Here is a 15,163-nt window from a genome sequence, read left to right as displayed (position 1 = left end):
AAGCCTATGGTACCAACAAAATTTCCAAAATTATAAACACTGGACCAAAAGGCATAAATAGATAACCAAAGAAGTAAGACAAAAATACTAACTAAAAGATAATCTGGAGCAACTACCAACAACAGTCTCACTTTTTAATAAAAATGCCATTAGATAACCAAAGAAGTAAGACAAAAATACTAACTAAAAGATAATCTGGAGCAACTACCAACAACAGTCTCACTTTTTAATAAAAATGCCATTAGAAATGATCAGAAATCACTTCAATGAACACTAATTACACATATATCAATTAATTACATATATCAAAAGCTTGAAAAAGCTTCCTCTAATACTTTGCTATACCATTTCTAATCTTTATCACTGTAATTCAGCTATTCTCCTTACCACTTTACAACAGGAATCACTTTATAATCCAAAACTTCTTTATACACCTAGTTTCTAAAAACCACAATTGAGCAACATATAGGCTGCTCTTTATTTGTCCAGGTAAAAGAAAATGCCATCACCTTCCCAAGAATCAGAACACCTATAATAACCTCAACTACTTGACAGCGTTGCTTTCGTATTTGTGCTTCAAGAAAAGAGCAAACAAAACTCAGTAAGTCATTATTTTAGCAAGCAACTAAGCATAAAGTCTTACTCTGTGGAAATTATGATTTTTCAGAAAATAATTACATAAGCCCAGCAAACAAGTATTATGAAAATATCAATACATATCTTGTCTAGCTAAAAAAAACTTTTTAAAGAGAATAATCCAAAGGAAAACTGAGGTAGGGAGCATCAAATTAGTAAAGGCACAGGGTTACAAGGCAGTGTGGCACCCAAACACTGAAGCACAATTTCGAAACAGCAACTTCTAGTTACCTAAGAGGTCATCTGGAGAGACTTTACCATTAAAAAATTACCAACGTCGATTACCACATACATTTACAGTACACCCAGAAATCTCACCCCTTATGTGGATTTTTAAAAAATGCATTGAAATCTTAAGAAGTAGAAACCAAGCTTTTAAAACAGCTTTTCACAACAAAATTTATTAGAAGAATAGTGGTTTTGAAAAGTCTAGCATCCAGTGAGAACTACCATACACAACATTACAGCTGGGAATGTTTCTCCAAAATGTCATGGTCAAATAATACAATGGAACCATTAAATCTTACACATGCACGAAAGAACTAGCGCTTCTGACATACAATGCAAAAAAAAGGGGACCACATGGATTAAAGTTTTAAGTACTCATCACATACATTAAGACACAGCTTATTTTAGTCCAGTCAAAAATCAGAACTGCATTAAAAAATTTAATGTAGTGCAATCAAACCAAAAAACTTAATTTGTGATCATAAGTGCTCTACTACATAAACATTGATCATAGCAAGAAACAAAAAGTTCAAATCACACAGTACAAAAAAAATCTGTAAATAAATATAAACTACAGTACAAGAGAAATATTAAATTATACAATTCCGTCAAACTGTAAACAGTATATTGAAATGAGGTCCATAAGAGTAAAGGGGGTTCCTGTTTTGTCGCATGACACTTGAACTTCTAGAAATCTGAAAGATGCCATTTTCCATTATCTTCAAAGGCTATGGGTTTTATATATGGAGAGTTCCTTTTAGATGTAAGATATCAAATATTAAAGCAGAGGAATAATCTATTTTGTTAACCACAGATAGTACTGTAGAAAACAAAAGGAGTCATAAAGAATAAAGACCTCTAGGAGACAAGTCTTAACAGTAAAGATGCAAAGGGCTAAAACACTGGAATTAGAACTTCACATCATTAGAAACTTGTCACTGAGGACTTCAAGGCTACAAAACATACTGACAAAATTGTCTGCTGATATGCAGACCTAGACCTCTGCTAATTTTTTGACATTTACATACTCATGTTACAACACCAACTTTGGCAGAATCACTACTAATAAACTCAGAGCACTACTGGCCCAACGGTTCCATCACAGTGGCCAGTGCACAGAATTTTCTAAAGACATTGCATAAACTAGAATGTAGAGGTCAGACACCCAAGGACCAGTGCTTGAATTTAGTAGTAGTGTGGTGAAGAAGCAAGAGCCACATCGAGGAGTAACCGCATCTGTTACAGTTTACAGAAGCAGCAAGGAATGTCATTTAATTGTGCTGGCTATTAGTGGCATTTAAAAAACATATAGTTCGTGTGTGTGTGTGTGTGTGTGTGTGTGTGTATGTTACACATGTGCTGGTTATACGCTTATGCACATTTTGTTTCTTTAAATACACTGTTAACAGGAACCCCCACATTATCTGCTCAGTAGTAATAACTGAATATACAGAATGCCACTATAAGAGTGTGAGGCACCGTGTGCTGGAGAGTTATATGCAGCTTTAAAATCTGTTTGGCTGAGTTATACCTGGATACCTGAACTGAGTTTTTAAGTTGACATTCATCAAGGATGTGCTACCAGCACGTCGAAATAAAAGCAAAACAGAAAAATACAAGTCACTGTTAGGTTTAAGAATAGCATCAAAGTACCTGAATTGAGTGAGAATAGTGTGTAAACTGTCCCTGAGGGTTTTTAAACAGTGTGTACAAGCTGGATTCCTAAGAACATTAGTTTTATTTAACAGTGTGGACTGATAAAATACCAATGTCTGACAGTTTAAAGAGGAGGTTATAAAGAATTATATGCAAACACTCCAAATGTATAGTTTATACATTTCTTCTCAAAGCAGCAATAAGCTGCTGTAAAGTATACATCCCATCAGAACAAGCAACATGTGGGAGTCAGATAAAGGTTTCTATCTTAGCCTGGTTTTCTGACAGCACAGCATATCAATATCCAATGACTATTATCTTTCCTATTATCAGAATGTAACTAATTTCGACTAGCAATATAGGATTAGACTTTTAATCAAACACTTTGCTATTACATACTAAAATTCCTTAAACTTACTAATGCTGGTATACTAACCTAGTTAATTATCCCCCCCTCATTTTAGAAATATACCCTTCCACAACTTAAAAACATTAAGATCCATTTTCAGTCCTCTGATGTAAAAAGCATGTCAGTGAATTAATATTAAAAATTTACACAGTAAAAAGGCTTGAATTTCAGCCAAAGATTCTAAATACTGCTCATTCCCTGAAGACTTAAAGGGAGAGAGAATCCCTACCCATTATCCTAGTGATTTATTTTTCTAAAATGGTCTAACACAATTTTTCATGTTGGGGAATTTTCCCCTCACCTCCTCTCAAATTCCAAATTCTTAAGCCTGAAATGCTTAATGAAATGGGAAACATGAGGCAATCATTTGGAATTGCTTGAAAGATACAGAAAGTTGTTTTTTTTTTAAATAAGAATTATTTATATAAATGTGATCTGACCCCGTGTAATGTAGTTATGTTTTATATTTTTAAATAATCACGCTAAAACTTACAGTACCTAAGACTCTGAAGATAAATTAAGACTTTAGTGTTGTAACAGAAAAAGTGCTGAATTATCCCTTTTCTAGTACTTTAAACATTTCGGACAAGTGCTTTCCTAGTGACAGTAAAGTTTACTATATACCCTTCCACCAAGCAGGAAAAAAAAGTTACCTGGATTAAAGAAAAGACTTTTAGGAGTGTAGCACCGGGTATTTACCAAATAATAGATGTTGTTTCACTTACTCTGAGGGGGTAAAAATATTCTAGATTGAAATTCTATTTGGCTATTGAATGTTAAAAATCCCTGCTCTACTGTGTCAGTGTCCTGTGGCCAACCCCCCCACCCCCCTCCCCCAGTCCCCTTACACACTATCCACTGAGAATCTAATCTCTAAAGAGATTATTTTAAAATTTATGTTTTCAGGACATACCTGAGAAAGGGTGCAATTATGCAGAACAAGGAACCCAAGACTGCACTAATACTGGTTATAGGTTCATAAATTCTTTCCCAAGACAAATCTAAAAAGTCTAAGAGGTATGGATCTTCAAATACGTCTTACTGCTTTAGATTTTTTTGGTATGTGTGTAGGGTCATTTCCAGTGTTGAAACGATCACCTTGAGTCTGTTCAAAGACAGTTCAAGATGGGGTAAAGAGTTCATTTTCATAGTCAAACTATAAAGATTAAATATTATGATTATAATATTTGCTACATCCAATAAATCGATGATTAACTAAAAGTGCTTGTTTTTTAGCGTTTATCAATACAGCTCTAAATGAACTGGAAACCTTAAAATTACCCCCCAAATAGTTGCAGAATTAACTCATTAACTCATGTTTTATTGTCAAATCAACATTAATTAGCCTTGATTCTCATTTTCAAACCATCTAAAAGATTTTTCTATCAAATGAAGGTGGCCCAACTTCACCACATTATCTATCCTGTGACTCATTGTTAGTATCATAGTACAGAATCTTTAGCCTCTTCTCAAGTCTACATACTTTCCCCTCCTACTCCTTACCCCCCCCCCCCCCAATCTCCTTCATAACATTTAGGGCACACAGCTACAGGGCTAATGTCTGCTTTTTCAAAAGGCAACTGTGAGTTTATTTGGGAACAAGAGAGAGGACAAGCAGAGAATTTCCTCTATTTTCCCTTCAGTCACCATGTTCACAAATCCTTTAAGTCTCCAGGACAGAATGAATCAAAAACAAAAAGAAACGAACAAACAAAAAACTAAGATGATTTTGGAGGTCTGCATTCCTTGTACCAGAATTATACTTCTTTTCTTTTCAGCAGAGTTGGAAAGCAATCAATTTTTTAAGCCCCTATATAGCTTTAAGAGTCTCCTAAATGGACCATTTAGCTAAAGCCATTTTCTAATAACACTGGCCTGACCACAGTATTAATGAAGACCTAATTACAATGGAAAGGTAACAAGGAAAACAATTTTTATCTTCAATGAAGGTCAAAATTTAACCTATAACTTTCAATGTCTTCCATAAAAGATTAAGTGGAGCAATTCAGTCTATTGTCATATTCTACCACCAATGACAGCAACCTGAATATATAGAAAAGGATGGCTCATACAAAACAACCTCTAGCATTTAAAGAAAGAATAAATTACAAAAGAAAAAATATGTGGTTTCGAAATTAGATCTACAGGAACAATAGCTGTTAAAGAAAACGACACCCACCAGTCATTTATCCTCCATAACTACTCAAAATAGTTTCAGGTTCTGACACTGGGCTGACTCATTAATTTGTTTTATAAAAATAACTAAATGAATCCAAGCTTCACTATTACGGGTCAGTGAAATGCAAGAGAATCACAAAGGCTTAGAACCAGGCCTTGCACCATGTGCTTACTTGGACAGGGGGAGAACACATAGCTCACTAGCAGCTCAAAGGTTGCTAAGTACTGCCTAATGACAGAAGGTAGTTATGATATGGGCCTTTGCAGGTAGTCATTTTTAGTCTAATTTAGAGTTCTCTCCAGAAAATTGGGAACTAAACGTCTCTTTGTGCCTTATTGTTTTACTATCTGATCCCATATAGCTCATATTATAGCTCAGGTAAAATGTTGGGGAATGAAAATGCCAATTGGATGAGGTAATGGTTTATAAGATAACCAGAGTTCTAAAAGCACTTCAATATTGTAAAGTAAAAGTGTACCACATAAAGCTAATACACACTTCACACTTGTTGAGCTTGCTCACCAGAACTGAACAGTAATTAACTTCACATAAGGACCCCTATTATCACACAAAGCCTTACTCATATTCATGATCTGCTGCAGCAAAGGTTTATCAAGCAACACCTAAACTTCAGGGTAACAACAAACTTAGTATTAAAAAGTATTATACACAAATATAAATTATGTTTCTTGAAAGAGAGACCTTGTCCTTCATGGTATTTGGGGAGCAGAAAAAAGTGTATAGCTCATCACATAGTTCAGAGTCACTTGAAAGCCTACTGAACTTAGTAATATAGTACATTACTGTCAAGTTTCATGACCCAACTCTCTGAAAAATAAGAAAGCTAATGATAAAAATACAACTAGATATCCTTCCATAGGATCATTCAGTATTTTTGACTTTACAGTGCCATATCTACTCTATAATATCAATGTTCTCTCATTTAAAAACAAACAAACAAACCCGCAAGAACTGATTTTCAACACATTATCTCCTAACATTAGTGTGAGTAATATCATCATCTGCCTACTGGAAAATCAGAGGAGAAAAGGCTTCTGTGACAAAGACAGCTGTGAACTATACCTTCCAATACCATAAAAATGGTCAACTGTTGTTTGGGCCATGCAAAACTCTGATTAGCAGAAATTAAGCATGCGAATAGACCAATCTCTATTACACATTTATGAGGACGTCCCCAAACTAGAATATCTACACTGAAAGTGCCAATACAGAACAGTGGCAAATCAAGAGAGAAATCAAATATTAAAAGATCACTGCGGCACCAAGACTGACAGCCAGCCCTGTGATGAGCCACCTCCAAGAAATACATGGTATAATGGAACTCTGAACACAAAATTTAACATTAAAAGTGCACCTGAATATTACCAACTAACTTTACAAAACCTACAATAAGGTAAAATATATATCTTTTGAAATATTCAGCAGCTTTCTGTTTTTTTTTTTAAAGATTTTTTTTTTTTTTTTCTGAGAGGCTCATGAAATTTAAAAGGGACCACTATCTAATTTCAACCATGCTTCACAAAACAATAATGGCTATTTTATATTGCAGTTACCAATGTAATGCAATTAGTGCTTTAAAATAAACTACACTCAAAAAAGAAAAAAAAAAAAAGAGAGAGAGAGACCGACCGACCTTTGGAGGAAATATGCTTATTCAAAAGCTTCTTGGAAAAGAAAATTTACCTGAATATCAAGTCATGACTGATCTCAAGTGTAATGTTTAAAAGCTTCACAGACATGAATATTACAATCTTCAGGTCTCAGGACTTTTAATCTGAGAACGTTTAGAGTTTGGTTTGTTTTTAAATTCACTTTCTAACCAAAACAAATAATAGAAGTACTCAAATTTTCACTATTTACAAGTCTCAGCCTACAATCTGAAATGACACAATACAAGTTCTCTTATTTAAACTGCAGCATTAAAGGGTAGGCACACCATTCTTCTGCTGCTCGATTGTCATCCACTGAAACACACATAGAAAATATTTATGTTAGTAAAATGATCACTCCATGTACACTACAATGACAAAATTTACATAACTCAACTCATACATCACTTTATAGACTACCACGCAGGATTAAACCTCTCTGAACAGTAAACTACAAAAGTTGAACTTTTAGGGCCAGATTTTTAAATGGGCCTTTAATGATGCCTTTCTGAGAGGGGATAAAAGCAAGCACAAATTAATTGCTCAAAGGACCTTTCTGCAGCAATTTGGGCTACCAAATACCCCAAACATCAGGCAAAAAGATACCATGGCTGCAATTAATTGTGTGAGTCAAATTACTGAGTGTGGAACAAAGGAGGCATTCCTTCACAAGCTTAGCCCTTTGCTTTCAGCAAACTTTCTACAACTTCCTTCAACTGCAGATGAAAACCATATATTTCATAAAATATTTTTATTGCAACTTCTAGCTAGGCTAGAAAATATTGCAGAGTCATATACTGCTCTGAACCTAAGCTGCTTTTTTCTGTTGAGACCAGAAAGCTAAGAGGAAACAGGCTCAGTCATCCACAGATTAAACTGCTACACAAAATAACCAAACCAAAAGAGGAACCCAAGCCCAGGCTATGTCAAGAATGAGCAGTGCATGTATTTCAATAACAGCAATGGTGTGCCTAACCTTTGAAAACATAGGCTGCGGAGGGAAAACTATCCTTAACCTAATTAACTGCTCCAAAGTTGCTAGGCAAGAATTTATGCCTTGGGAATATCTGGACCAACTTCTCTTCAAACTTTTAGTATTTATCTGAAATCATCAGCCTCAATTTAATGCTCCAAGTCTTATTTTATTTTACACAAAAACCCCAATGACTTTTTGTTTAGTTTTGGTTAAGCATTTAGAAGGGCCTGACCACCTTTCTCAGCAGATTAGATAGGGTATATGTGGTGTGGATTTAGTTTTTGTACCAAAAGTAATTTTAATTTGGTCACAAGGCAAAATTAAATTTCATGGGCTTTATTTATCTGACAAAAAATTATAGGAAATAAATATTCTGAATTTGATTACTGTAATTTGAAAAGCCCATCTCAAAAAAAGCCTAGATGCTTTTCAAGGAGTGCTTCTATAAACATGATCTGGAAAGTCCTGAATTGTGTGCTAAACAACCATAAAATTCATCTAAATATCAGGAGAAGTTAAGAAGGGGATAGAATACAGGATGCCAAGAAGGAAGGAAGGGAGGAAGGGAGGGAGGGATGGAAGGAGGGGAAAGAATGTTGAAAGCAACAAATTAAATAAAAAACTAAAAAACAACCCTTCCCCCCTTGATCTAGTATCTGGATTAATTAAAAAAGAAATTCTACTGAGCTCAATTGCTGATTGACTATCATCAGATGTGAAATGCAACCTAAATCATATTAGGTTACCTTGGGGTTCTTTTTTTCTCTCACAACAAACATGTATCCTTCATTCGTGTGGGTATTTGGGCAGACTACTGAGGCTGTAAAAATCTAGATACCACTTTTGCAATATTATAATTACTTAAACACACTTCTTTCCTTACTTCTCCCTTTTCCCAATAAAAAGATCTTGAACATTTTAAACTAGTCGCTGCAATGATATCCAGTTGTTAGCACATGATCTCTGTAAAAGGTTTTAAGAATACAAAGAAACTTAGTTTGTTAAAATGAGGCATCCTCTATTGTTTTATGTAATGTACCCTGACTGCTCCTGAGTAAGAACGGAGCTCGTCCTCCATGAGATAAGGCTATATCCTCACTTGTTGGTGAGACCAAATTCTACCCTTAGAAAATACCAAAAAAAATTACAGCAAAGGTAGTGTTACAAAGTAATTAACCGAAGCATTTCTGAAGGTAGTGTGTGCACATTTTCCACCTCCTCTCCTACTGGGTGAGCACTAAACAGATTGCTGATTTGTTAAGTAAATTTAATAGAAGAAAATCATAAAATGTAAACTGACCTAAATAATTACATATCACTGAATAACTGGATTTTTTTAATTCAAAGGTTCATTGCTCCTAGGACTTTTTTCTTTAGTTTAATCCTTCAATTCGGTGAAATGTAGAAGAGAAACATGAATGATTTTATAAGATGGCTTTCCAATTTGTAATGATAAAGCTCCCAGTATGACAGAGGTGGTTTCTAAAAGGGGGCTTTTTTCCTTTTTTTTTTTTTAAATAAAGGTAAATATAACTTAAAAAAAAAAAAGAAAAGAAAAGAAAAGAAAGAAAAGCATGCAGGCTCTACAGGCAAGGAGTCCACTTCCATGTATCTGTTCTCTGTGAGGTAACTCAATTCTCTTTTGTAGAGAAACATGCAAAAAGGCCAAACAATATCCCGAGCCATACTGCACATGAAAATTTTAAAATATGCAACATTCAGAATGCACCTTTCACCTCTGTACACACAAGTCAATGCAAAATCTGCAAAGAAACAAGTGTCACAGTAAATGAAGTTAGGTGTAAGCAATGATAGCTGAACAATGCAGTAGTGCTCACCCAGTTTGTACAGTAATTGGCACTCTACAGTATTCCTACTCATTTTTTGATTCATTTGCACTTTGTGCTGCCTCTCCCTGGGGATCTAATTCAATCTTTACAGAAACATCTGGCCCCTCCGACCTCATTAATTTCATCTTTTTCTTTGGAGGGTTTTTCAAAGTGCCCAGCCTCTCCTTTACTTTGTACTCCAGTGTACTGTGGGGAATCCCATAAATACTCTGAGCTTTGGAAACACTCATTTTTCCACTCATAACCACTGAGATTGCTTCCTCCAGTATCTCACTGTTGTACTGTCTGTAACGCCCTCTTTTCTTCCGAGGCTGCTTGGAGCCAGGGTCTCCTTCTTGATCCGATGTGGGATATGGCTGTCCAGAGGTAGACTGCTCAGCATCTGAGCCCCATGAATCGGGTCCAGCATCTAACATGCTTTTTCTATTTTGTTTTGGAAGAATAGCCCTTAACTTTTTACTAAGCGCGCTCTCCGTTTGTGAACCCATTACCAAAGAGCTATAGCTGTACTGATCACCAGTGCGAGACTCCCAAGAAAGATCCATTCCTCGAACTTGTGGTATCTTTAAATCTACAGGAGATGCATGGCTCGCATCCTTTTTTCCATCTTGTTTTGCTTGAAGTGCCATTTTTGGAAAGGCAGAGTTTTCTGCAAGAAAAGGAAGGTCACTGATGTTGCTGAGTGCACCATTTCCCCTGAACTTCATACGGCTGAGGTTGAACTCATAATGTGGTTTTGCCCAAGAGGCTTCCCTGGATAATATTAAGTGCTGTCCATGATTCTGTAATCCAGATGGCCCAAGGCTGGCAGCTGTGGACAATTGGTTTCTGCTCAGTAGTTCTTCACTAATCTGCAGGGATCGAGCCAATGGAACTTTGAGTGATGTGGAGTGTCCAAAACCTTCCCTGGTTCCATCCTGTAAGCTTCTTGGAGGTACCCCATCACCACTCCGAAGTCCGTCTGGGCGGTACTGGCTGGGTCTCCCAGGTCGCCTAATTGGATGGAAGGAAACTGATGTGAGCAGGACTTGCACAGGTAGGGAGGGATGGGTGAGGGGACCACTCCTTTATTAGAAGGCCTTGCTTGGGTAACATCACTTTGTGTTATTTATTTATTTTTCTCTAAAATTAAAAAAAAATTGTCTCGGCAGTTAGTTTTAGAACTTGTTCACAAAAAAAGAAAAAGGAAAAAAGAAAAAAAACCAGGAGCTTTTTGGGCAAAGAAAAATTAAACCTGTCAGCTGGTCTCTGGTTGGGTTCACAAATTTTCGGAGAAAAAGTTTCGCGCAACTGTCTGAAAATAGCACCTTAATTATTAATTACAAAGTAATCATCAAGTCTCCAAAGATCTACACAGAATTGTGTTACCAATGTGACGTTACCACTAAACAAGTACAGTAATAAAAGAGTAAGCCAAATTATTTATTTTAATGCAACATATTCAACATTCATGACAACCAGCTATAAAACTGGAACCATTTACAGTGGTGGAACCCATAGATAACTGCTCACTTATCCCACAAACAAAGTTGATGTTCATCATCAAAAACCAAACATGTTCAAGTAACATTTCTTATTTTGCTTGGGAAAAAAAAAATGGCTACCAGCCCCAAGGGGGGAAAAACCCAAACCAAATCAAAATACCCATCGCATTATAACTTACCACGCTTCTTCATTTTAAAACACTGAGTTGCAGACATGAGTACCACTAATTTTCCATTTGAAGTAATCCAATCTTTAAAGAAACTGCCCTTTATTTTCCCCAAACTTTGTTCCTTAAGTTCTACTCAAAGTAATTACTGTCAGAGGTATGCAAGCAATTTATAGCAGTTTTCTTTAATTAAAAGTGTCTCTTCTTAAAATATTAAGCATCAATTTTGAAATTTTAAGTGGATAGCTTTCAAATAATTTTAAAAAGTCAACTACTTACACAAAGTTAATTCATAAGGTTTCCATTTTCACAATAGATAAATATTATCAATGATAAAACTGGCAACTGGTAAAGCATGCCCAAGGGTAATAATTACATTTACTAGGCACAAAAGTGGAACTCTGAAGAAATAATGACAAACCAGCTATGTTCTCCAAAAGTCTACAGGGATTCTGTGCTGTTATCAGTAAATAACATAATAAAGATAACAATGAATATTCAACTAAAATATGGGCAGTCTTATAGGTGCTTTTGTCTTCCAGAAAACAATACCACATAAAAAACACTTTGCATTCAGAGGGGTAAACCACAGCAACTTCAACCATATTATGCATGGAACTTGGTGGCCAAGTTTAAAGTAAATCTTAAGCAAGGGATTCATTTATGCACACCACAATTAGGATTCTCCTACATGAGTCCTTAATCACACAATTCAAGTTTTCTGATATATAAATGGAACCCAATGATTTGGGACCACAGTGACTTGTATCTAATATAAACTACAGTGAAAAGAAGGGCTTAAGAAAAAAAGATTAGTAAACTATGCAAATTGCATTAAATCAGTAGGTTACTTTTAGACTGAATAGAGGAGGAGAGAAAAAAGAAAATGATGGAATTTTAGAGAAAATAAAGGCAGCATTTTAGGAGTCAGTAAAGGAATTCTTCAATTTGAAAGTAATTAAGAGTAAGTTGAAAAAGGTTAGTCCATTAAGTGTGTACTTATTCCTTTAACATCTAAATAACTTTCCTATGTTGGTACTCTGAAAGTTAAATAAACCTACGTATTAACTAATTTAACTTACCAAAGTTACTTTTCATATATGAAGTTGATTTTTGGTTACGATACAATTTTATGGAAATCCTTCCCAATATGGTATTTAAAGTTCATTAACACCTGACTTTTCTAAATGGCTTCTATGTACATGCAGAGAGAATTTAGACAATTCTTACACTATAAAATTAGGTGGTCAGAAAATTCACTTTAATTTGCTAAGAGTTATCAAAACTGAGCACGTAATAATCTCTTGGTACCATACGATGGTTATTCCAACATCTATAGTTTTAACCACTTAAAAAACAAAAAATACATACAATTACATTTTCTGAACTGCCACAGTGTTAAAACTGCAGTTCAAATCAACAAATGAAACCAAACCAAACCAAACCAAACCAAACCAAAACAAACAGGAAAAAAACGAACAGCTCCCACATACCCACGTACTCCATTAGAGATACCCAGTTAAGTACTGGAGCCCAATTTTCATTCAACAACTTCAGCACACATAACACTGCCTTACATCTGAATCATGGAGTTATTTAGGTTGGGTTTCCCACTCTCAAACATTCAACAACAAAAAGGCCAAAGACATTCTTGCCATATTTTAATTCACTCACTACTTGAAGTGATTGGGCAAAACTCATCTACCCTAGTCAATTCTGGACTTCACAGACTGACCTTTTACTTGAGAGATGGACCAAGTAATTTACTAAAGGCCCACTTACAAGAGAGTTACTTTGAAGACTTAATTTTTAAAACATACAATGGAGATTTATACCAATCTTTGATAAATTGCCCCCCTATAAAACTGTGGAAGGCTACAAATATTTTCCCTTACCCGTTCCCTTGAGTACTGGAGCAGCCTGGAGAATGGCTCAGGGAAGTGCTGCCAGCACATGGACTTTTCTTAGTGGACAGATCAAGTACACCGTCTGTAGAGACACAAACAAACACCTGAGGATATTAAAAACTAGGAACAAATGTGGACTGAATAGACCAAAAATGACAAAGCAACAGGCCTAGTCAACCATGCAGATACACTAGCTATATATGAAGTTAAGAAGTCAAGTCATTAAAGAATCAGGACTATTTTCCCTCTTACAGTGACATACATTTAGCAAAGCTTGAGCAAGTATCTCCAAGGGTTAAATATTTTATTCGTAGGGCAAAAGAAAAGGTACAGCATATCACCGAACATGTTAGGATATAGTGAGGTAACAGAAATCGCAGTTTACATAGTATTAAGTTCTGTAACAGAATTGTTAGACTCCATTTTCTAAATTCACCTTTATCAAAGCATGTGAGTTTTAATGCCACATCATATAAATTATAAAACCAAATTCCTCAAGAGCTAAGTCTACCCAAAACACTGTAAGTATATAAAAGTTGGCTTAAAAAAATTTTGTAACACAAATCATTTTAAAAATAGAAGTTTATATGGTTAAACTACATGTATATACAAAATAGTCTATAAGATGAATCAGATATTAACTGTTTATAATTTTCATGTGTCCTAATTACTGTTTAGACACATCTGCAAAAAAACTCTGTATAAGGACAATCTTTTGGAAAAAGTCTGCAGAAACTCTTGATATCTATAAAGGCAAGGTTTTTTCAATTAATAAGCCATTACAAACTAGTGAGCAAATTTCAGGGAAAGAAAGAAACAGTCTTGATACTGATGACAACCTAGATGTTTTAGCCATTTTCTTTTTTTTAACTGAAGCTAGACCACATAACAATTCACACTATAAAACAAAAAATCAGAAGACCTTCTTTTCCCACAAAGACTTTTTTCCCAAACAGACATGTCTAAAAAGGAAAAATCATCATCTGGACAACTTTTAAAGCCACCATTCTGTCCAAAATTAACAAAGCAAGCTAATACTCCATGCCTCTGATTTTCAGTTGGTCAGCAGAGAGGACTTTCTATCCAGTTATGTTAAAAACTGCCCCAATATAGAATCTACATAGGACCTGTGTCTGAGGACACTGTCACTCCTGATTTCATGGTGTTAGAAATAAATACGTGAGTTTGTAAACCAAAAATCCCACATTCATACAGAGTTAAGTGTTGTCCTTTAGAGTTACTAATATTTCTAAAAATATAACTGTAATCTTACAGAACCAAGTGTCCTTTTAGACATCTTAACCCAATGAGACATCTAACAAGTAAATACACTGCTTAAAATATTTCCAACCAAAGACACTATTATTTAAGACATCCAAGTCTGTCTAATCAAACAGGCAATGTATTTTAAGTCTACTTAAATATACTAAATACACTGTGATTTCATTGGAAACACTTGAAAATTCATTTGGGAAATATAATTTCTAAAACTTTGTTTCACTTAAAGACTATACACTATAATCCTGTCATCTAGCTTCAATTTCTGTTGACAAGAGCGTACCATTAGTACAACATATCTCTTAAGCACAGCACCAACTAGAAGTTAAATTAGACTAGGTGATTATCTTTTTATGTTAATCTCCACCATTAATACTTTAAATACAACCTCTACACTGTCATTCTCCTCAACTGAAGTTTTTAAGGCAATATTCTGAGCAAAGAGTTTTTTAATGAAAGCTACCAATCTTTGGTAAAGATAATCTTCAAAAGAAATAAAAAGCACAATTTGACTTTTGGTAGCCGAAAGTAAAAGTACACTGACTGATGTGAACATATGACAATGAGGAGTTCTATCAGGAAATCTCTCAGAATTGTAAGATTGTGATTGCTATTCATTACTCATAACTAGTTAAAAACATTCTTTAATAAACAACTAAAGCCGGTCCATTAAGTGTAAATCCCTCTAAAAATTACTTATAATAAGCAGAAAAAAGTCCTTGC

The 15,163-nt window shown here is 35.0% G+C and overlaps 1 protein-coding gene across 15 annotated transcripts in view; it reads right to left on the bottom strand.

The window, feature by feature from the left end:
- LCOR (ligand dependent nuclear receptor corepressor) overlaps window positions 1-15,163 on the bottom strand; it is a 142,723-nt gene that overhangs the window by 28,916 nt on the left and 98,644 nt on the right. For 14 of the 15 annotated variants that reach the window (XM_046027060.1, XM_046027061.1, XM_046027067.1 and 11 more), the window contains one exon: window positions 13,151-13,244. In XM_046027060.1, coding sequence (XP_045883016.1) covers window positions 13,151-13,244 — 94 coding nt within the window. Of the gene's footprint in view, window positions 1-1,023; window positions 10,598-13,150; window positions 13,245-15,163 lie in introns of those variants that run through there. The other variant, XM_046027074.1, reaches the window with a different exon arrangement.

The sequence above is a fragment of the Meles meles genome, chromosome 13 (assembly GCF_922984935.1).
Source record: "Meles meles chromosome 13, mMelMel3.1 paternal haplotype, whole genome shotgun sequence".
Classification (NCBI taxonomy): domain Eukaryota; kingdom Metazoa; phylum Chordata; class Mammalia; order Carnivora; family Mustelidae; genus Meles; species Meles meles.
This window is presented reverse-complemented; position numbering and strand designations above follow the sequence as displayed.